This window comes from Mirounga leonina, unplaced genomic scaffold, assembly GCF_011800145.1.
Source record: "Mirounga leonina isolate KUSES-001 unplaced genomic scaffold, KU_Mleo_1.0 Mir_173, whole genome shotgun sequence".
Taxonomy (NCBI): Eukaryota; Metazoa; Chordata; class Mammalia; order Carnivora; family Phocidae; genus Mirounga; species Mirounga leonina.
In genome coordinates, this window is record NW_023270447.1 from 69294522 (window position 1) to 69318387 (window position 23866).

General features: G+C 54.4%; 1 protein-coding gene across 2 annotated transcripts in view; it reads left to right on the forward strand.

Moving 5' to 3' along the window:
• The first annotated feature begins 6251 nt into the window (after positions 1-6251).
• Positions 6252-23866, forward strand: part of TRIM62 (tripartite motif containing 62) — a 34521-nt gene continuing 16906 nt past the window's right edge. The window contains exons 1-4 of one of the 2 annotated variants that reach the window (XR_004681734.1): positions 6252-6313; positions 6851-7285; positions 19091-19186; positions 23519-23775. Coding sequence is in view for 1 of the 2 variants with exons in the window: in XM_035019169.1 (XP_034875060.1) it covers positions 6878-7285; positions 19091-19186; positions 23519-23775 (761 nt within the window). In the remaining variant the exon portion in view is untranslated. Of the gene's footprint in view, positions 6314-6456; positions 7286-19090; positions 19187-23518; positions 23776-23866 lie in introns of those variants that run through there. The other variant, XM_035019169.1, reaches the window with a different exon arrangement.

Here is a 23866-nt window from a genome sequence, read left to right on the forward strand (position 1 = left end):
TTTGGCTGATTCATCAGGAAACTACAAAGGGCAACACTGAAAAACTGAAATTCATGAAGTCTGGAGAAGAACCCTGTGTACTGACAAAATGTATGGGTCTCTCATTTCAATGTCTACCGGAGAGTGCCCATTGTAGAGGAGGCACTGTTCAACCAGGTGGGCATGATGATTCGGCCATGATCGAAATGAGCGGTTATCTTACCTCAGCCACCTCAGAGCATGCACGATGGATCTGTGAACTGAGAGGCCGTGGTGGCAAGGATGAAAGCCACACATGGCCCAACAGCATGCGCTCTCTCTCACTAAAGCGGATCGAGGTGTTACTTCTACTAAGTGTCCAGCCTGTTAGAGCGAAATTGATGGGAGCTCTCAATGTGGTGCCACCCCTCGAGGAGAGCACCTAGCCACATGGTATCAGGTTCATGACAGTGAACCCAACCATCACAGAGGGGCCATGGTTCTTCTGTGTCTTCCTGAGATTTATATAGGTCTGCCTTCTTCATTCCCAGTGTCATGGCTAGCATTACGCTCTGAGGGCTTCCAAACTGTCTAATTTATCATCATGGAATTCCCCCCTTGACCATGGAGGAAGTGGGCACATGACCGTATTATCCACTGGTCCTACTATATACCATTATCAACCGGAAGCAACCATACTAAAAGATGTCAGAATAATCACCTGCAAGTATAACTAAGGCATCAGCTTGAAGATAGTGTTCGTGTACTGCCTGAAGATATATTTCTATACCTTGAGCCAACAGCCAATATATATATGCTATATCCCTGCTCCGTGGGATATACAGGTCTGGGAACAAAGGAAGCGGCTCTCAGTGTCCCGCTTGGTAAATTTATGCTTTCTACCCCAAACCCTCAGGCTCTGTTAGACGAGAGATCCTAGTTCTCAGAGGGTAGGGGGAGATCACTGCTACCAGAGGGCACAGTACGTCTTCAGTTGCCCTCTGTGCTAGCCGGCTTAACAGTGCAGCCTTATGGCGCGCCTCCCCCCCCCCGGGTCACTGTCCCACTCAGTAGTGTTGCTTCCCAAATAAACTATTTTCACTCCGTTCCTTATCTCAAGATTAGCTCTTGGAATAACCTGTGCTAAGACACATGTGGTTCAAGGACCACGTTTTGAGTAGCAATGATTTAGAGAGTGAACTCATTTGTATTTTTTTTAAAAATCTCTCTCCCTCTCCCTTTCTCTCTCTGCCTCCTCCTCCTCCCTTGTGTGTGTGTGTGTGTGTGTGCATGCGCACAAGCATGTATAATGTGCAAAGGTCTACAAGGATATAAACAAGTATTGTCAATAGTTCTTTCTGGGTGGTGCAGTCATGAATATTTCAAGTTTCCTTTTAATTTTTCTCTGTATTTTGTTTTTCTGCCGCAGCGACTATTAGCAGCTCTCTTTAATTGGCAATTAGGAGATTATTAGCGACCTCAGTGAGTGGCAGGGAGTAGAGCCAGGCTGCCGGGGGTTGATGAGGGTGTGCAGGGGATGCTTTCAAAAGGCTGGGGTGGGGAGAGGCAAGAGAGGAGGTGGGAGCCAGAGGAGAGGGGCTGTTCGCAGAAGGGTGAGCATGCTCACAGCTGAGGGAAAGGAGCCAATGCTGAGAGGGGAAACACAAAGACACTGGAGTGGGAGACCTTTGAAGGACTTGGGTCCCAGGGGAGTTCTGAGGGGATTAGACAGGGCCCAGGTGGAGGAATTCATTCTGAACAGAAGGCACACCTCACCCTCGGGCTCGAGGAAAGGAAGTGAGGATGAATAAAGTTATAAATGCGTTGGCTTCATCCATTTGTTTATATTACACTCTGCCTCATTTCACAAAGGGCTTGAAGTCTTTCTACAGCGAAGTTGATAGGTTGAAGGGGACTGGAAGTTGAGAAGCCCCCGGAGAAGGGCGTCTCCTTTCTTCATGGAGGGGGAGGCAAGGTCCCCCACAGAGAAAGGAGCAGGGGTGTGTCCATGGGGCTTGAGGAGACAGGTGAAGGTTTGGAATGGGGAGGGACGGAGACCATTGGCTAGAGCTGAGGGCGCAGATCTGGCCCAGTTCCAGGCTGCACACTGTGTAATCTTCTCCATCAGCCCAGGGTGTAGAAGCCTGTGCCTCCTCTTTGGTCTGGTGCTAGGCGAGTCATTCACCCCGCTGAGCTACAGGGTCCTTATCTGCAAGTGGGGAGAAAAACAGCAAGTCTGGAGGGTGGTTGTGAGGATTAAATTAAACCACGCCGCCAAGCACCTAGCACAGTGCCTGGTACACAGGACAGGCTCAGTCAGTACTCTTTCTCCTGCCCCTCCCCTTTGGAGCAAACCTGAGCCCGTGGACCCTGGATGGAGAAGAACATGGCTGTTGGTACCTTGTAGTGGTGGATGCTATTGGATACAACAACAATTTTAAATGCAGTCCACTCATTACTCACAGTAGCTGTGTTCTGTAAAGTTGCCACAAAGACTGAAATAGGAAATACTGAATCATTGCCCCTTGAGGAAATACAGCGTTCTTCTGGCCACACTTTCATCAACCAATCAATACATAACCTTGTTTTATGTGTGTTTCCGTTTAAAGACACCTTATCTAATGTATATTGTTGATTCATTAGCACTGAACTCACGGCCAAGAGCACCATAAGTCATTCCAGAACGAAGCTCATCTACCTCACGTGTTTTCTCCCTGAGGCTCATCCCAGCCTCCCTCCGCTTAGGAACTAGACAGCTCTTCAGTGCTACCCTTGGGGGCCCGTTTAAACAGCAATAGCACCCAAAAAAAGCCCCCAAATAAGAAAAATGTGGCACTGAATAGACTACGAAAAAGACACTTGTTTACAGTATGAGGGCTGAAACAAGGCAGAGCGTCACCTCGTTGGACCTCAGCTGGGAACAGGTACATCAGGCAACTTTAAATTTTCACGACTCCGTGCATGCGTGGATCCTTGCGTGACTGCAGAAGTTCCTCGAGTATTGATTTGGGGTTACAAATAGATTTACAAATAGGTGAAGGGCGCTTGGGTGGCTCAGTGGGTTAAGCATCCCACTCTTGGTTTCGGTTCAGGTCATGATCTCACGGTTGTGATTTCAAGCCCCGGGTCTGGCTCCAAGCTGGGTATAGAACTTGCTTAAGGTTCTCTCTCCCTCTTCCCCTCCCCCTGCTCTCTCTCTCTTTCTTCCCCTCTCTAAAGAGAAAAAAATTATAAGTAGGTGAATTTGCAAATATGGAATCCATGAATAATGACGTTTGTGTCTTTATTTTTTCTGATTATAAAATTAAATAATAAACAGTGCTATATGCATAATGTCCCCTCCATAATCCTAGATCACAGATAAACACCGTTGGAACTGCTATTGAGTTCCGCAGATCTCTGCTAGGCAGATAATGGCTGTGTGCCTATGTGTGACTGTGGGTCTGTGTCTGAGTATCTGTGTGTGTGTGTTTTCCACTTAACAAGATCTCTCGGATAATTTTTAAAAAGAAAAATTCCTGAAGTTATTTTTTAGAGTATGGATGGAAGCAGTCAGCATGCACTGCGGTCAGGACCACCCCATCTCAGTTCAGACCCCTTGACCACATCAAGTTGGGGAAACAATGATCCAGGAAGAGCAATGGCTTGCCAAGCTTAACTATCACCAGCAGTTTGAGTGAATGTATGCTCCACATCTTAGCCGAGATGGTGTAAGGCCAGCAGAAGGACTGCTGGAAGGGTAAAAAGACTAAAAGCGGAAAACACTGCAAAACATCAAGAGACTGACTTACAGCCAGAGAAAACCATATTCCATACATTTGGGAAGGGGTTGGGGCTACAGAGCAAGGGGAGCTTAGCTATTTGAAAGGATTCAGACAACAGCATCACATAGTAACAGAGCTTCTTCTAAAAACAGCAGTGGAATGGCATGGGGTAGGCCAAGCTGCTGCAAGAAAGAGACCCAAAATACAATGGCTTACCGAAAATGCACGCTTATTTCTCTTTCTCTAGTCCGCGTGGGTGGGTGATTCCACTCCATGTCGTCATTCAGAGCTCAGGTTCCTTATCTTTGCTCTGTCAGCCCCTTTGAAGCATTATTGAAGCTCGGTGCCTGGCACATCTGTGTTCCAGCTCGAAGGAAGAGGAAATGGAGCATGGCAGAGCAAAAGCCCAATGCCTTAAGGACTGTTTCTATTTATGTTCTATTAGAAAGGACTTAGTCACAAAGCCACAGTCAGCAGTAAGAGCAACTAGAAAGTGCGGTCTCTAGCAGACCAGCCATTTGGCCAGCTGCTCCATTGCCATAGAAGAGGATAGATTATATGTTGAATAAATGAAGCCTGTCCATCCATCATCAAGCCTTTTTACATTTCTCTTCAAATACTTCAATAATTTAGACGCTCCCCTCCTTACAAAAAAAAAATATATTGGGTATGCATATTGGTGTGTTATATGGGATTCTTTTGGTTGCCAACGGAAAGCACAGCCCTATTCAACTTGCTTAAGCAATAAGGTGGGCCACCTCATATATCCAAAAGTCTATGCCTGCGTCAGAGCACCAGCCCTTCTTCCCTAGGACTCTCCCAGCCTCAGTCATGTGTTGGCTGCATCCTCAGACTGGGAGCAAGTTCGCTGCTGCAGCTCCAACCATCACCACCAAACACATACATGATCAGGAAAGGGGGCAGAGTTTTTGAAAGGGAAGAGATCCTTAGCAGAAGTCGCCTCCCCACCAGAGGCTTGATCTCTAGGTTTTTCAGGCTGGATCTGTGTCACATGTCCAAGCCCAAACTATCACTGGCAAGAAGAATGCAACCATCACAATGGACTTGAGCCAAAAGGGGACTTCCTCCTAGCCTGGGCTGAGGCCAGCCTTCCCTTGGTCACCTGGGGAAGGGACTCACCTGAACAAAATCAGACTCTGACTGCAAGGAAAAGTGGAGGAATGGTTTGGCATGAGTTACCAACTCATTTCTGGCAATGATGGTGGCACGGGACTAGGTGAGGATCTGGAGGGTACGTAAACAGCCCAGAGGAGTAAACTTTGAACTGTTTCTTAAATTGTACCTCAATAAAGTTTAACTCCAGGGAAGGCATGTCTGGAGAAGGCAGAAACTGGGGAGCCATGATCATTGTCTCTTTCTCACGCCCATATCCAATCCATTACTAAATTCCATAGTGTCTATACTTTCAATACCCTTGCCATCTCTCCTTCCCCAGTGTCTCAGCCCCAGCACAGGTCCCCTGCAGGCACTGTGACAACAGTGATCTAACTGGGGCCAGTCTTTCTTTCGCAGCCTCCATCTTTGTTGCCGTTACTCAGCTACACAGCTGTAATGAGTACCAAGCACTGCGCATATGCAGACATATCAGAAAGGATCCCTGCCTTCACCCTGCTGATGGAATAAGGAGCATCTCTCTGACTCCCTGAAACCCACAGCAGACCAAGCCATTCCTCCGCTTGAAAGCCCAGTGCCTCCAGGAAATCTTTTACTGTGACCCACAGCACCCTCCACTCCTTGCCTTCCCCACCCCACCGCCGACAGTATAGAACTACTTGCACTTCCCTCAAAGTGCCCTCCCCTTTCACGCCTCTGTGCTGTCCCCTCTATCTAGAAATCCCTTATCCCCTCTCCATCTGGCATACAAGATAAGGTCTCCTATTACTCTCTCCTTCTCTCCTGCTCCACCCTTCCCACCCGCCAAACACATACGCACGCGCGGGCACACACACACACACACACACACAAAATATAAAAACCCCGGAAATGTTTACTGAATGGAGGCTACCTTGGGTCACACAGTAGCCGGTCTGGACTTTCTAAACTTCTCCCCCAAGCACTCCTTAAGAAAGTGAAGAGGAAATCTTGAACTTGCCCTAAGCAAGCAGGCATTCTCTCGAGTTTATCTTTACATTTTATGCAAAGGTTGTATTCTATACAGATTACAGGACATATCCTTTCTTGTTTTATTAAAAAATATTATTTTTCCAAAATCTTCAAGTCGATGATCCAGAAAGATGCTCCTTGTTTACTCGTTATCCTCTTAAATTAGCTGTCCTCACCCGCCGCAGCGACCCTAAACGACACGCGCACGTTGTTCTGTGTGCAGATCCTGAAGGAACAGCTGGGTTTCGGTCTCTGGGGAGTAGGGGAACGGTGGGGGCGGAGAGGGGGTCCGCAGGCTGGACGCCTGGCCCCGCCTCTCCTCTCCCCCGCCCGCCGTAGGGGCGGAGTCGCCAGGGCCCGGCCCGCGGGGCGGGGAGGGAGTCACTGCCGCCGGGAGCTCGCGGTCGGCTGGTTCCGGGTTGAGAGGCTGCGCTCGGACCTGAGCAGTGGCCGCTGAGCCGGCAGGGGTAAGGGGCCACGCCGGGCGGGGTCTTGGGGCCGGGATCGGGCAGCTGAGCTTGCTCGCACCCCTCCTCTCCTCTGCCACGCACAGCCGCGGCGCAGCTCCGCCTGGCTTCCCCCTTCCCCAGAATTCCCCATCCCCAGCTTCTCCCCCTCCCCCCACTGCACCCATCCCGGGGTTTCAGCACCCCCTAAGGCCTCCGCCCCCCTCCTGGATCCTCTTCTCCCAGCACCCATCCCTTCAGACTGTCCCTTACTCTAGAACCTCCTTGCCAGGAGCCTCTTCCCTCAGACACCAAGGCCCCCTCCCTCCAGCACCCATCGCTTCGAGTCACCCACTACCTCGAGACCACCTTCCTGGACTCGCATCCCGACTAGTCTCTACCCTGCACCTCTTCCTCGCGTCTCCCCCTTCCCTCCCGGACAGCCCCCCTTCCTTCTGTAGCTCCTACTCTTGCCTCTCCCCGCCTGCTCCCGGCACCCATCCCTCGGTGCGGCCCCCGACAGCGCCGCGCTCGCTCAGCCGCCCCCCTGCATCTCAGGGCCCCCTCTCCGCCGCCCCCAGCGCCATGGCGTGCAGCCTCAAGGACGAGCTGCTCTGCTCCATCTGTCTGAGCATCTACCAGGACCCGGTGAGCCTGGGCTGCGAGCACTACTTCTGCCGCCGCTGCATCACTGAGCACTGGGTGAGGCAGGAGGCGCAGGGCGCCCGCGACTGCCCCGAGTGCAGGCGCACGTTCGCCGAGCCCGCGCTCGCGCCCAGCCTCAAGCTAGCCAACATCGTGGAGCGCTACAGCGCCTTCCCGCTGGACGCCATCCTCAACGCGCGCCGCGCGGCGCGACCCTGCCAGGCGCACGACAAGGTCAAGCTCTTCTGCCTCACGGACCGCGCGCTGCTCTGCTTCTTCTGCGATGAGCCGGCGCTGCACGAGCAGCACCAGGTCACCGGCATCGACGATGCCTTCGAGGAGTTGCAGGTGAGCTGCCCGGCCGGCCGGGGGCGGGGCCGGGGCCGGGGGCGGGGTCAGGGCTGGACCGTGGGCTGGGCCTAGTCAAAATTGTCACGGGGCGGGGCCGCCGGCAGGGTCAGGGCCCTATCAGAATTAGTACGGGACAGGGACGGGGCGGGGCCGCGATGAGAGGGCGGGGCGATGGGGGCGGGGCCTAGGGCCTTCGCGTCTGGCCGCGTCTGAGACAGACCCGAAGTGGGGGTGGGTCCTTGGTTGGGGAGGGGTCACCCATGGAGTGGCATGGCCGGCACCAGTGAGATCAGAGCTGGCCCAGGTACGGGCTTGGGGCAGGGTTGGGGACGGGGACGAATCAGAGCTGGAGGGCTACTGTCTGGGGTCAGGGGCCTGGACCTGAAGGCAGGGTCCACAAATGAATGGTTCAGGACAGAGTTGGGACGAAGACGCAGATGGGAATGGGAACACTATCAAGTCTAGACAGGGGGCGGGGCCGCCGTCTGGGAATGGGTCAGGACTGTTTGGGGTAGCTGAGGGGCAGGCTTGGGGCACCATGGGGCGGGTCTCAATCAGGTGTACATCAGGATCTAGGGGGCAGTACCAGGGCTAGATTGCGCTGGGCAGGCAGGGTGAAATCTGAGAGAGGGTCTAAGTTATGGCCATCTAAACTGCAGAGAGGGTGAGTTTGGGTGCCAAGGCCTAGGCCAGGGTGTGTGAGGGATTAAAGCTGGGATCAAGTCCAGGTACTGTAAGAAACTATTTTGGGTTTAAACCAGAGGAGAGGCCAGGTTGACAGTGGGAACAGGACTTAAGACTCAAGATTTGGAGAATAAGGACCTGAAGTGGGGTGATTCAAGAAAAGGGAAGGGGGTGGATCTCTGGGAGTCTCCAGAGGCTTTTGATGACCTCCTTGGCTCTGTCACCCTTATCAAGACCTTTGAAGACTAAATGAAACAGTATATGCAGGGTAACCTGAGCATAGTCAGCCCAGGACTATAAATGATCTCCCGTAAACATTCCCATCGTCACTGACCAACTCCTACTCAGTTCTCAAAGCCCTGCTCGAATGTCCTCTCAGTGTAAGGCTTCCCCAAGCTCCCCTGGCCAAAAAAAAAAAAGGCATTAGGGCTGCATTTCCTCAAATATCCTCTGTTAATAAGTGTGCTGTTTTAAAAAGTAGTGTTCCAAGGTCAGCTATATTGGGGAATATAGTATATTCTCGATACCCCCTTGGAGGATTCTCCATGTACATTTTGCATATTAAAGGTTTGGAGAAATCTTGTAGCAAAGAAATCCATTTAATGTGTTTACTAGAATGGCACCCAAGCTTATTTCAGCCTGGAAGTCTAGAATCTTTACCTCCACCTAAACCATTTCAATCCACCAGTCCTGTATCTTTGACCTTAGGATACCAGTCTAGCACACAGTTCCCAAAGAGCAGAGACGGTCTGTAATTCATCATATCTATGGCCCAAAAGCCTGGCACGTCAGTACTCATCAGTAAAGTTTGAATAATGAATGAGTGAATGACCAATTCTGGCCTGAGCAGTCCCAGACTGGAGCCTTTGGAAGCAGATCTTTCACTCATTTTTTTTAATATGCAGTGGACTAACTTGGCAGGCAGTGAGCTCCCTGGCCCTTGAGATGCTTAAGCAGGAGCTAAATAACTACTTTCCCCTACGTTGTAGGATGTGTCCTCCCCGCACCACCCCCCCCAACCAACATGAGTCTCTGCAAGTCAGCCTGCACTTAGCAGATGTCTGTGGATGACCCTTGGCCCAGGAGAAATGGCCCCATGTTCACCATCTCTCCCTCCCTGCCCTTTTCATCCCCAAACCATGGCTGACTTCCTCCCAGTCTGGCTTTTTGAGGATGGAGAGCAAGAACTGGGGGCTCTGGGAGCTTGCACAGGCTGGCATGGGCCCTCCATCCCCAGAGCATTTTGTGCCGGGCCCTAGTATCCCCATCTCTCCACCTGTGAAGTCACATAAACAGGAAGGGGAGAAACTTTGACACGGCTGGGTGCAGGTGGTGAGGGTTTGAAGGGACTCTGTCTGAAACCATCTGTCCAACCTCTTCCTAATATAGATGTGGAGACTGAGGTCCAGAGAGGTGATGGGACTTGCCCCAAAGCTACACTACCAGACAATGAGAGAGCCAGGCTAGAAAGCTCCGCCTGCCCCAGGCCAGATCCCTCCTCTGCCGCTTAGCTCCTCCTCTCCCTGTCTACTTTCTAGCTAGAGAGGCCTCTGCCTTCTGAGCCTGGGTTCCCCTGAATGCAAACCAGGAAATCAGAACAATTGTGTTTTCGGTTTTTTGCAATCCATTCCATGTCCTGGGGAATGCAGGAGAAATTAAATGTGTATTTTCTCTAAATGTTATTGAAACACTTTTACTCCTCGGTGAAAAGAACAAGACAGCCACTCACCTACCTTCTAGTGCACTATCCTGTGGTCAGATAGACTTGGGCTCCAAACCTTCCTTCAGCCCTGTCTGTGTGACTCGGCAAGTCCCTTCATGTAAGCCTTGATGCTCTGGTCTGTAGACTGGGGTCACAATGGTTCTTTCCTACCAGGATTTCAGGAGGCTGACCTGAGGTGAACTGCTGTTTGAGATGGTTGGCACAGGGGAGGGGCTGGGTCAGCATGCCCCCTCCCATCCTTTCTCCTTCTACCTGTGAGACCTCACGTGCCCAGCTGGGCAAATGCCCAGCCCAGCCTCTCTTGCCTGAGAGGAGACCTTGCTTTGGCTCCTCCTTTGGGCTTGGCAAGAAGGTGGCAGAGAAACATGCCTTCCGCCCTGGAGTGGGGAACTCCTGGGTGAGGGTCAAGCCACTCCCCACCCCACCTGCCTCTCTCACCTTGTGGGGTAACATAATCAACAGAGCAGGGCTCATTCACTACGTGTGCACTGGGAATGAGGCTGAGCCTGCCCGGCACACCCCCTCCTCTCGCGGCTCTCCTAGAGCCTGGGCTTGGGCCCCTTTCCTGGAGAATAACAGACTCAGAGCTGCAGGGCCTTGGAGATCTTTTGGTGCAACCCTCACTTGACAGATGGGGCAGTGGCAGAGGAGGAGGGAGCAGACCTTGCCCCAGGCCCGAGGCCAAGAGGAGGCTGTGCCTGGGCTCAGCTGGAGTCTCCTCACATCCCACCGAGCGGTTGGCCTGCAGCTTTTACATTTATTATAAATCCTGGAGGCAGCAGGAGCAGAAAGGTGAAGAACTCTGGCTTTGTACTGGGCAGCTTCAGTCCTGGTGCTACCATTTTCTGGCAGTGTGGCCTTAGAAGAGTTACTTCCACCTCTGAGCTTCGAGTCCCTCATTGACGGCAAAAGGGGGCGGATGAGGGCGCCTGGGTGGCTCAGTCAGTTAAGCGACTGCCTTCGGCTCAGGTCATGATCCTGGAGTCCCGGGATCGAGTCCCACATCGGGCTCCCTGCTCGGCGGGGAGTCTGCTTCTCCCTCTGACCCTCCTCCCTCTCATGCTCTCTGTCTCTCATTCTCTCTCTCGCAAATAAATAAAATCTTAAAAAAAAAAGGGGGGGGGGCGGATGAAATGAGATGGCATTTGCAAGAACTTAGTACTGCACTCGGCACATAGTAAGCACTCAGTAAATGACAGCTGTAGTATGTTATCATACTGGGCGCTATTGACATTTGGGGTTAGGTAAGTCTTTGTGTGCAAGGCAATCTTGTGCATTGTAGAATGTTTAGGAGTATCCCTGGTCTCTGACCACTAGCGCTAACCAGCAGCGCTTCCCACTCCCCTCACCCCCTCCACCCTCCCACCCCACCAAGCTGTGACAACCAAAAAACGTCTCCAGACTTCATCAAATGTCTCCTGGGTCAGAGTCACCCCTGGTTGAGAACCTTGGCCTAGAGAAGCTCGAATCAGCTTTCCAGGCTCAGCTCAAATGTCACCTCCTCCATGAAGCTTTCCCTGACCTGCCAAAGCAGAATTGCTTTGAACTTGATTCCAGTACTGGGGTCAGATCCTAACATCATCATTGATGAGCTGTGTGCCCTTGGTCAGGTCACTTCACTTCTCTAAGCCTCCCCCACTGCTCATCTATAACATGGGGATAAGATGACCTCCCTGGGAAGGATGTTCTAAGGGTTAGGGGTGCTGTAGCAAAAGTGCCTGATACTGTGCCTACCACTGAGCAGCACCCAACAATTTTTAAGGGATTGTTTTCTGATTATAAAATTAACATAATCAGGGCGCCTGGGTGGCTCAGTCGGTTAAGCGACTGCCTTCGGCTCAGGTCATGATCCTGGAGTCCCGGGATCAAGTCCCGCATCGGGCTCCCTGCTCGGCGGGGAGTCTGCTTCTCCCTCTGACCCTCCTCCCTCTCGTGGTCTCTGTCTCTCATTCTCTCTTTCAAATAAATAAATAAAATCTTATTAAAAAAATTAACATAATCAACAGAGCTATGTAATATAAAAGTTAAAGTCCCCCCCCATAATCTCACCCCACAGAAAAACATGGTTAGAATTGCTTTGTGATTCTTCGAATTTTTATTGTGTAAAAGCATGTGTGTGTGCCTCCCCCCCTCACCTTGTTCTTTCACTGCTGAGCATTGGACCGCAGAGCCAAAGGGAGGGAGGGAGCCCCATCTCAGAAGGGTTTGGAGCTTCTCAGCCAATACCTATTGGGCCCTGGCGCACTGCCTGGGACTAGACTAAGCACTTTTCTTGTATTACCTCATTTAATCTTCATAAAACCCTGTCGAGTGCGTCCTGTCATTTACTCCTTTTCCAGATAAAGAAACAGGCTCAGAGGAATTGAGTGCCTTGTTCAGTCACCCAGCTGGGAGGCAGCAGGGGCAGGATTAGGAGCCAGTCTGACTGGGCCACTCAGCCTCCCAGCTACCTCTGAGGGCCAGGTAGCCCCCCCCCCCCCCCGCCCACCTTTCCCCACCCCCCCACGCTGCCTGTCTTTGTATTTCAAGAACTCAACACAGGGTCAGGCTAAGGACACTGTCTATGCTAGCTGATGCCCTGAGGGCAGGTGGCTGGATGTCATCTTGGTCAGACATGCATCCGGCTCTCTGGCCTGAGACCTCAGCTTCCATGCCTCCAGAGAAGGGATCATATTCAGTCCCAGCCACCCCCTCCAGGCCTTATGTGACCACTGGAGCCTTTCCCAAGGCCTCTGTCCTGCCAGGGGAGACGGTGCCGCACCAGCCTTGGGTGGGAGCCCCGACGAGCTGGGCGTGGTGACCCAGAGCCTCCAAGAGGCAGCCACGTGGGGGAAAGGGCGGGGTGAGGGGACTGGGTTCAAATCCTGGCCCCAGCTTCTTCCAGCTGAGCAGAAGGCACTGCCTCCTCTCAGCCTTTCCCAGCCTGGGAGATCGAAGTAACAACAAGACTGTCCCCTTGCTGCATAAAGAGGGAGAGAGACTCGCTGCCGGTCCAGACAGCTAACGGCTGTGAAGCTGCTTTATTTGGCGCCTCGGACAGGGAAGCAGCCGGGTTGTTTGTTCCAAGGAGGCAGCCTCTGCTGTCCCTTCTCCCAGCAGAGGACAGGATTTACGTGCAAAAGAGCAGCCTCCACGGAAGGGACCGTGGAGGCTGGCAGTGAGTCAAACTCGGGCTTGCTGTTGGCATCCCCACTTCCCTCCTCACAGGTGTCCGTGGGCTGCCAGGAATGTTCATCCAGGACACCTTGGCTAGGCACAGGCCACAGTGTAGGAACTTGAATTTGGGCCGCCTCGGGACATTTATTTCACAGAAGGCAAAGGATCGGGTGGGCAGTGACAACAGAAAGAAGAACAACTCTAAGAAAACACTAGCCAGCGCTCATCAGGCACTGGCTGTGACCTAGGTGCTGGGACGGCCATGAAATCCTTTCTCCTTTCCCAGTTCCTTGTGTGGGGCTTGCACCAGCACCACTTCGCAGATGAAGATGTTGAGGCTGAGAGGTTCAGTAACTTGCCCAAGATGGAGTGGGTGTGGGAGGGTGCAAGACGGGTGCAGGCGGGAGCCAGAGCTGGGAGCTCAGACTCCGGTCTGTCTGACCCAGAACTCAGCCTCCTCACCGACATCCTGACTGCCTCATGCAGCATCCGGCGGCAGAGGGGCCTCAGAAACCGTGGCACAGCCTCATTTACTTTGCAGACCCTGAGCTCTGCTTGGACACTGGGGTGGGTGTGGAGGATTTGGAGGTGGGGTCCATCTGGAATTAGGGATTCACTCAGTAATTTCTTCAGTCAGCACTCCTGCTGCAGCCGCTGGGGGCCAGGCCGTGCGCTGGGCCCCAGAGAGTGCCTGTGGGGGGGGGGCGGGGGAGCCAGGCCCATCGACCGCGGCGTCATGGCCCCGGCTCCTCTGGCTGTAACTGAGAGTCGTCCAGGCCTCCGTGGGGCTGACGGTTGAGCTGAGGGCAGAGAGAGAAGACATTGTGGACACCAGGGGTAAAGCCATCCACGGCCCCCATTGCCCGGGGGCAGGGGCAGGGGTTCAGAAACTGTGCCCACTGCCACGGCACCAGTAAGTGTTGCTGGAACTGGAACTCAGGTTGTCAGCCCAGGGACAGGCCTGGAGATGAGTGGGTGGGTAATTGTGGCTGGAGGGGAGGGCGTCTGGGGCCTGGCAGGAATGGGAGAGTGAGGTTGCATGGGCCCACTCTCAAATCCCTACCCCAAGGAGCTTGGATTCATTCCTGGAGACTCTGGGGAGCCAGGACCTGGTTTGAGCCAGCAAGCGGGGCCTGGTCAGGCCTGCAGGATGGGCAGTGGGCAGCTGGAGGGCTGGGAGAGTCTGGGGGCAAGGGGAGCAGCGAGGAGGCCTTGCAAGAGACTGCGGGTGGTCCGGGAAGATCTGGGAGGGGTGGGGTTCAAAGAGAGAGAGGACATGCAAGAGTTCAGGCCTGTGGGGTGGGGGGAGCAGAAGCATCAAGGGTTCTGGGCGTGGGAGAGGGATGGGGGAGAGGAAGAAGGTGGGGCAAGTTCAGTTGGCCATGTTGAGATTTCTGGTGTCCTTGGGTCAGAGCAGGAGAGAGAGTGGTATCGGAGCGTGGAGAAGGGGAGGGGGCCTGGGCCCCTACGTGGCCCTTTCTCGGGATCATCTTATTTAGTCCCACCCCAACCCCATGGGTGACTCTGATGCCCATTTTACAGATAAGGCTCTGAGAGGTGGGCCCTGAGAGGGGAAGAGGTGATCCGCCCAAGGTCATCCAGCCGGGACTCGAATCCAGAGTTCACGCTATCTGCCCTGGGCAGCACTGCTTGGTGTCGGGGGTGAGAAGGGTCCCTGAAGCCTTCAGGAGATGGCTTCCTGCAGCAGCTTTGCCCTCTAGGCTGGGAGAGGGGTGGCCCCACAGGAGGGGCTGTCTGGCCTGGGGAGCATAGGAACTCTGGCTCTCTGTCCTCCCCCCCACCCCGAGCTGCTGCCCCAGTCCTGGCCTCTCCAAACCTATGGGAGCCCCAGAGCCTCTCAGCTGACATTTGCATAATTGCTACTCAGGTCTGCGCCAGCCCTAACTGTGCTCGTCCCCAAAGGAAGGGGCACAGAGCTGTGGCTCTGCCCTCTGAGGTTTGTCCCTCCCGACTCCCGCCCTCCTGACATGCTCCTGCTCTGATGGGGCCGGCAGAGTCCAGCTCCCCCAAGCTGACCTTCAAGGCCTCCCCCACCCCCTGCTCTCACCCCAGCTAGCCCCACTGGCCTTCCCAGCTTGGGACTCCACCCACCTGTCCAGATCTGGCTCCCATCATCCCCACCTGCCCCCCACTTCCTGCACACACCAGGTGTGCCCCTGCCCGACTAGTCTGTCCACCTGGGATGCTCTGGCCCCACCCAGGAGACCCGAAGGAACCTTGCGCATCCATCCATCTTCCCTGGGCTTTCCATCAGAAATAAAGTCTCTCCTGGACACTCTGCCAGTTCTGACTTACTGTCTCACATGTCATCGGGATGATGATGATGACCATGACAGCAGCCAAGAGTGACTGAGTGTACCCTGGGCGTCGTGTCAGGGCATGAATTAAGTCATCGGATCCTCACAACCACAGAGCCAACACTGATATTAGCTGCACTTTACAGATTTGGAAACAGAGCTGTGTGACCTGAGGCAAGCTGTCTGACCTCTCTGAGCCTCTGTTTCCCCCTCCGTGAGATGGAGGTGATAAAGGCACTCACCTCATGAGGTGGTTGTGAGAATTGCGTGACATGCGCCTGTGAACCCAAACCTCAACACGGCCCTTCTTCCTACTAAGCCCCGTAGAGCTTCCTGTTTTGTGTCTCCCTTCTGCCGGCCGTGCATTTTCCGGTTGGCTCTCCTCTGTCAAGCTGTGCGGCCCCGGACCAGTCAGTCCCTTTTCGTGGACCTCAGTTTCCTGTTAGAGAGTTCCAGAGGGTTTGACCAGACGGTTCCCGGTGCTCCGCATCTGTGCTGTCTGAGACATTAGCCACCGGTCCCATGTGGCTCTTGAGCACTTGAAACGTGTAACCCAACACCTCGGTGCAGCTGCGGAACTGAGTTTCAGTTTTATTTCATTTCAAACCATGTTAACTTTAGTAGCCGCATGTGGTTGCTGGCTGCTTTGTTGGACAGTGCGGGTCTGGACCAAGAGGCAAGGCTGGAGAAGAAGTTTGGGGCCAGGGGTGAAGGCCTTGAGTGCCACGCTCCAGCTTCGTGGCCGTCTTCCCAGACACCGTGGGAATGCTACAGTGGGGCACGGGGAAGAAGCGTGGACAGATCTGTCCCCTAGAAGTCCCTCCAGCTGCTCTGTGGGGCACTTGGAACGCGCAGGGGCAGACGGGAGCCTAGGGTCACAGTCCAGAAAAGCAGGGGTGAAAACCAAACCAGGGGCAGTGGGTGCAGACAGGAGACAACTGGCAAGACAAACCCGATGACCCGTTGCCCTGGTGGGCGGGCAGTAACAAGGATAACTCCCAGCTTTCTCACTTGGATGGCAGTAGGGATGGGGGTGGCCTTCGCTGAGATGGGGACCTGGGAAGAGCAGCAAGTCTGGTGTCCCTTAACCCTATTCCAGCATTCTCTGTCATGTTAATGCATGTGTCCCTGGCTTGCCCCCCAACTCATCTGCACCCCTCCTGAGGCATCCCTCTGCCTGTTGCTGACACAGCACCGTGTGGGCCCAAGGAGAGCTCCGCGCATGTTTGTGGAATGGGCAAAGGAGTGTTCTGTTGCTCCCAGGGTCCAGGAGGAAGAGGCAGGCCTGCCTCCTCGATCAGTCATCAGGGACCCAGGTTCCTTCCTCCTCCTGCCTCTCTGGACTTCCATCTGTACAGCTACCTCATGGCCCGAGGCGACTCCCGCAGTTGCAGGGGTCCTGTCCGTGGGAGCGCTCTGCTGTCACAGCACGAGCTGCCCCCAGGGTCCCATCTAACTCCTGTTTCCAAGGCTGGCTCCTCCTCATCCTGCCGCTGTGTCATCTCAGGTGACAGCTCAGAGAAGAGGGGCCTTCCCTGACCACCTTCCCCCAAACTCGCCCCCATCCCGCACTGCTTTATCTTCTCTAGAGCACAGACCATAACCCGGAGTCACCTGGTTCTTTTGTTATTTTCCTTGCTCGTTATCTCTCTTCCCCACCACACTGGACGGTCCCTGTGGGTAGGGACTGTCTGTCTCACTCTCTGCTGTATCCCCAGAGCCTCAGCAGTGCCTAGCACAGAGGAGTTGCTCGGTAAATATTTGTTGCATGACTAAGGGATAGTAAGCAAAGGTAATTTCTGCATGCTTCCCTTAGCGTGTCATCATGACCATCTTCCCGTGTCGCTACCTCATCTGTAAAATTAGTTGGACCAGATGTTTTCCAAGGGTCCTCCCTGCTCTGATGAGCTCAGTGAGTAGGAGGGAGGTGAGGGTGAACGGGTAAGTCAGCTCCCTGGCATCTCTCACAGCCCAGGCTGACTGGAAAACCCAGGTCCTGCTCAGAGGCTGTTTCCACAGAGCAAACTTCCTTGAGCCCCATCTTAGTGTCAGGCCGTTGATGGGTACGGGGGATAGAGAGCAGTGACTGGTTAAGGGCCCGCCCCGCAGGACTCATGGGCTCATGGGGGGGGAAGGGCACTAGGGACAGACAGGAGAACTAGTAATGATACAGTGAGCTAACTGCCCAGTACGTGCAGACAGCTGGCCCTGTCACGGGTGTACCCACCTCAATACCACATTCATTCATTTGACAAATATTCATTGAGGCCCTACTGTGTGCTGGGCACTGTTCTAAACACTGGGGATCCAACAATGAACAAGCCAGACAGGACTCCTGCCCTCATGATATTCAGTCTGGTGGAGGAGACGAGCGGTAAACACACTAACAAGTGAGCAAGAGCATCTCGGACAGCAGAAGGCGCTAGGAGGACCTCGAAGCAGGATGTGGGACAGAGGGTGTAGGGGATGATGCTGTACATGGGGTGATCCGGCAAGACCTCCCTGAGGAGGTGGCATCTGAGCTGATATGTCAATGACACAAAGGAATCACCGGGAGAAAATCTGAGTGGAGTGCACTGGCCGGAGGAAGCAGCAAGGGCAAAATCACGAGGCAGAGACAAGCCCGTGTCAGAGCAACAGGACGAAGGCCGCTTTGGCTGCATGGGAGTGAGGGGAGAGGGATGGTGGAGACAGGTGTGGCACGAGGGTGAGGCGCAGCATTGAAGCAGGCACCCCAAAACTCAGTGATTGAGATGGGTAATACTTAATGCAATTTTAAAATATCAATATTAAAGCAGAAAAAAAAAAAAAAAAAAAAAACCCGGGGCGCCTGGGTGGCTCAGTTGGTTAAGCGACTGCCTTCGGCTCAGGTCATGATCCTGGAGTCCCGGGATCGAGTCCCACGTCGGGCTCCCTGCTCGGCGGGGAGTCTGCTTCTCCCTCTGACCCTCCTCCCTCTCATGCTCTCTGTCTCTCATTCTCTCTCTCAAATAAATAAATAAAATCTTTAAAAAAAAAAAAAAGAAGTGAGCTCTCGGGGCGCCTGGGTGGCTCAGTTGGTTGAGCAACTGCCTTCGGCTCGGGTCATGGTCCTGGAGTCCCGGGATCAAGTCCTGCATCGGGCTCTCTGCTCGGCGGGGAGTCTGCTTCTCCCTCTGACCCTCCTCCTCCTCATGCTCTCTGTCTCTCATTCTCTCTGTCTCAAATAAATAAATAAAATCTTTAAAAAAAAAAAACCCATGATGAACAAAATATCAAATTTTTAAATAAAAACAAAATCACTAGCAGCGTCATGCTGAGCCCTACTGGAACCTGAGGCAAAGGAAAAATCAGTAATACTGCTCGTGGCCTTTCTTAAGGTTTCCACATGTTGTGTAGTATGGGTTTTTGTCACTGTTTGTCATGGGTGTCATCACTGTAGAAACCATGTCACCCACCTGACGTCAAGATCATGGTCCACTTATGGTTTTACCCTTACTTGCTTGGCTGCATGCTTTGGGGCCAGTTTCATGACCTCTCTGTACCAATTTTTCCATTGGAAAATGGAGGTATTAATAGTGCCTTCCTCTGTGTTATTGAGAGGATTAAACGACCCAATTCAAGCACAGGCCTGAGAACAGCGCCCAGCCCACTGGTACGGCCTTGGTACCCACCCGAGGAGGCTAAGCCGGGAGCCCCCGCCCGCGAATCAGGCTGGGGCCGAATGTATGTGAGGGCGGGTTGGAGACAGGGAGGCCCTAAGCTCCCAGAGAGGAGGCTGTCGCAAACCTCCAGATGAAAGATGGAAAGATGAAGGCAGCCCGGGTATCTGGGAGACTGGGGGGTTGTTGAACTGTGCGGGGAGGACGGTGTTGGGCCGGGGCGCGGCAGCGCGGCGGCGGCGGGGCCCGGGCCCCGCATCCAGGCCTTGTGTTGTTCCAGAGGGAGCTGAAGGAGCAGCTTCAGGCCCTTCAGGACAGCGAGCGGGAGCACTGCGAGGCGCTGCAGCTGCTGAAGCGACAGCTGGCCGAGACCAAGGTGAGCCCGGCCCGGCGCGGGGGCGGGGCCTGCGGGGGGCGGGGCCTGCGGGGGGCGGGGCCCTCTGGGAGGAGGGGCGGGGCTTAAAGGTGCCAAATCTGTCCGGGGCGGGGCCTGAGGAGGGGCGGGGCTTAAAGGTACCAGACCCATTATGAGAAGGGCGGGGCTGGGGGCCGTGGAACAGAGGCCGGAGCTTCCATGAAGGTAAATGAGACCCGCTCCTAGGACTGAGGGAAAGGATTTGGGCTGGTGCCCGGGTTTAAGGGTGGGGCCCTTTCTCCCGTCCTGCTCTGAGTGGAAGGTGAGGTGGGACCAGGGAGCAATCCGCAGGAGCCAACCCTGAGCCTGTTCCCTGGAAGCCCTCCTGATGATTTGTGGCCCAGCCTTGGTATCACTAGGCAGACGGTGGGGATATGGACTCTACTGCAAAGTAGGGCCAATCCCTGTAGTCTCTGGCTGCAATGGTTTGAAAAGAAAGGCTTTTTCTGGACCTGAGAGGGAGGCCCTGGATTCTGATCCAGCCACTAATTGGCTGTGTGACTTTGGGTAAACTGCATCCTTTTCTGACCCCCCACTCTTCCCATCTGTCCACCGGAGACCCTGCCAGGCTCCTTCTAGCCCTGAAATTCTGGATCCCAGGGCCTTCCTCTGAGTTCCCCGCACTGATGTCTCACTAACTGGACAAGGCTTGCTTTGATTTCTGCCCTTTCTGGGACCAGGAACTGGGGACCCAGGCCCAGCTGCTAAGCTCTACGTTGATTTCAGTCTGGCCCCGCTCACTAGCAGAGGTGCAACTGCCAGCAGCAGCTGAACTAGAGCCTTAGGAATGCTCTGGACCTCTGGGGGTCACCTGGGGCCTGGAGAGGCCATTGGAGATCCAGATCTGTGCCCCAGCTCGGCCACCAACCCATGTGGGGTCTCAGGGAGGTCATGACAAACATTTCTTTAGAGAACGTTCTGGAATGCCTGCGGGCAGGACCCTCAGCAGGCCATAGATGAGAAACAGAGGACGCTAGCCTATTTGACTTCCAGAGCCTCAGTTTCCCTATCTGCCTGGTGATTCTGCACCCTCAGGTGAAGAGAAGCAAATGGAAGCCTCTATGTGAATGAGAGTGAATATTATGGTCTAGTTTTTCCCCAGCGTTCTCTTCTCTCCGCTCCCCATTGTTTTTCTCCACTGACCTTTTCCTCCCCTGCTTTCCTGTCCATCTGTCTACCTCTGGGGGGTCCTCTGGGGCCACCTCCCCCTCCAGTTCCCCCAGCCCTGCTTCCTGTCTGGACTGGGGTGTTTATACAAGAAATGCCTATGGATGCTTTGGAGGTCATATTTCACCTGGTGCCTGACTCGGTTTTCCTGCAGTGCCTGTCCCTCCAATGGCCCAGCCTGAGGGCCTGTCTGATCTCCCTCCCTGGGCCCAATGTTTTCCTTGGTCGGTGCTGACCAAGTGACGCTTTCTTGGCAGGGTGTTTTTCTGAACTGGCCCCAGTTCCTCCGATCCCCGGTGTGTTCCCAGGGATGTGGTGGGCTGGGGTAGGGGCTGCTTTCCCAACCACAGCACCAAAGGGGTTGGGGGTGGGGTGGGAGTGGCTCTGCCCTAGAAAAATCTAGAATAAATGGGGCACGCCATTTGAGCTGGTAACTGTGTTTCCTGTTCATTGTCTCACTGAACCCCACAGAATGTCACCTCTGTGACAGCAGGACTCCCCAGAACCTAGCACAGTGCCTCCTACACAATAAATAGTTGTAGAACAGATGACTGTATGTGTGATGTGAGGGGGACACCTTCTGAGGCAGGAATGTTATCTCTATTTTAATTGGCAAGGAAACTGAGGCACAGAGATGTTAAGGAACCAGCCTAAGGCCCCACAGCTAATGAGTGGTTAATTGGGAGCTTACTGTCCAATTTGTCAGAACCTAGTGCATATTCCTGCCCCAAGCTGGGAGGTCCTCATCCAGATCTATGGCTTTGTGGTCAGCAAGACATGTAGGTTGGGAAGACCTTTCAGGGACATACCTGAAGCCCCCGTGATTGCCTGTCACTCTGATGTTCCACTTTTGAGCTACCCTCTCCCTGCCTCTCCCCCTTTTCCTACCCATCCTCTTTTGTCCTGGAGATACTAGACCCCCATTCTAAAAAGAAGATGGAGTCTGCACCCACCTCTGCAGAGCAGTTTTTGGCAAGACTCTTCCCTCCACCTCTCAAACAGATTCTGACTGCCAGCTTTGTGCCAGGCCCTGGGATGGGCACGGGAAGTGCAAGGCTGGGAAAGACATCAGTCTTACCCTTGGGGGTTTGTCTACTAGCTAGAGCCACATAAAATGTGAGACTGTGTATTAGGAATATTTACAAAATACTCTGGAGACATTTAACTATTTCACTGCCTGAAAAAGTTAGGGAGGATGACACAGAGGAGGTAGCTTTCAATCTGGGTCTTGCAGGTTGAGTAGGAGTTTGCCTGTTGAATAGAGTTTGTTTTGGGGGTGGTCCATTCTAGGCAGGTGGAATAGCAGCACAATGGCACTAGAGAGGTAAGCTGGGATCAGACTGAGGACTTTGAATGCCGGGCTAAGGAATTTAGTCTTTTTCTAGTTACCAAGGAGCCAAGAAAGTTTCCTAAATAGCATTGGCTTTGACCCACTTTGCACATTAGAAGGGTCACTGTGGCGTTGAGTTTGTTGCCAAAGACACAGAGTTGACTTACGGACCAAGAGAGCTGGATGGCCTGTGGGATCCCAGGAGTCTGTGGTTGAGGCAGGTGGAAAGATGAATGTGGTGCTCAGGAGACACGCAAGGCCACGGATAAGGACATGCGAGCCATCCTCAAAGCAGTAGGGGTGGAACATCTAGGAGGGCATGTAGGTGAGAACGGAAGGAGCTGGCCCAGAGGGAGCGGCCACAGAGGTGGGAGGCAAACCAGAACATGCACCTGGTAGAGGGTGGCCAGTGGGCCAAACACTGCCATGGAGGGGTCAAGAAGGAGCCGGAAGGGGTGGCTGTGGGATTTGGGCATCCTTGGAGGGCAGCGGCAGATGGTGCAGGGAGGGCAGGCCCCATCTTCTCCACCTGTGACCCGCACGGAAACCTGAGGGATCGGGGAGGGGCTCAGGGAGGCCACAGGCAGCGTGGCTCTTCATCCCCAGCCTCTCCTCCACCCCCTTTGTCTGCCTGGCGCTCTGGGTGGGCATGCGCGGGGAGGCTGGCCCGCTGCCAGCAGTTCTTCCTGCCGCCGCCACAGGAGGGAACTGGCCCTAATTGAGCCTTTGTCAAGCCTCCCACAGAGCCCTGGGCACTGAACACAGCGGGGTCTCTGACTCTGTGAACTCCCAGCCAGAATCCCACAAAGTAAAATTACAGAGGCAGGTCCCGCACACTGCTGCAGCCTGGCCACACTTCTGTACCCCGTGTTGTCCCGCCGTGCACTGCTCCCCACATCCCCCGTTGACTTGCTGCCTGTCCTGCAGGCCCCAGCTCAGAAGCCATCTCTCAGTAAGCAGGCTCTTTCTCCGCACCTCAAACAATGCCATGCCTTTTGCGAACACGCCCCCGCTTAATCTTCCCCAGACCCCTGCTCCGTGGTCGTGCTACTCCTCTCACAGATAAGAAAACAGGCTCAGAGACATTAGGCAACTGAGGTTGCCACAGCTAGAGACCCAGAGCCAGGATTCTCACCCGGGCTGTTGGGCACTGAAGCCTGTGCCCTTCACCACGCAGGCCCCTCCTGGGTCCGGCAGTGCCCGCGGGAGCAGAGAAGTAGGCAAGTCCAGTCTTGTCTCCTGTGATCATGGCTTTAACATCCAGCTCTGATTTCTGGGCTTGGGGAGAGTCTCAAGGGTGGCAGGACAGGGCGGGTGACCACCAAGCTTTGCCCAGCACCTTGCGGTTTATAAAGCTCTCTGATATCTGTGATCTCCTTGTCATCTTTGCTTGAGCCCCACGAGTGATTTTTTCTTTTTTTTACAAATAAAGACCTCACTGTATCCTGGACTGACCTCAGCCTCTTCTCCCCGCCCACCCCATCTCCCCCAGCTTCCCTGTCCCTCCCACCCCCAAGCCAGAAAGCTGGGCATCATCCTCACACCTTTCTCTGCTCGGTCCCTCCAGCCAGCCCGTCGGGCACCAGGACTGAAGAGGCTGCGCCCAGATGTCTTTCAAGCCACAGCCCCTCTAGGTCAAGCCTCAGTGGGTTTCCTAAAGGGCACGTGGAATCATGTGCTGTCCGGGGCGATGCCAGCCGGTCCTGCCACGGAGCTTTTCCACGTGCCCCTCCCCCACCTTTCCTCTCTCCCCCGTCCGCTCCCCCTGGCCTAACCCCTGATGACTGTCCCCACAGTCTTCCACCAAAAGCTTGCGGACCACCATTGGGGAGGCGTTCGAGCGGCTGCACCGGCTGCTGCGTGAGCGGCAGAAGGCGATGCTGGAGGAGTTGGAGGCCGACACGGCGCGCACGCTCACGGACATCGAGCAGAAAGTCCAGCGTTACAGCCAGCAGCTGCGCAAGGTGCAGGAGGGGGCCCAGATCCTGCAGGAGCGGCTGGCCGAGACCGACCGCCACACCTTCCTGGCCGGGGTGGCCTCGCTGTCTGAGCGGTAAGTGAGGCGCGGGGGGTGGCTCGTGGAGAACGCAGTCAGCCCCATCCTCATCACACAGTTCCGGGACAGGGGCCGTGTGCCAGAGCCT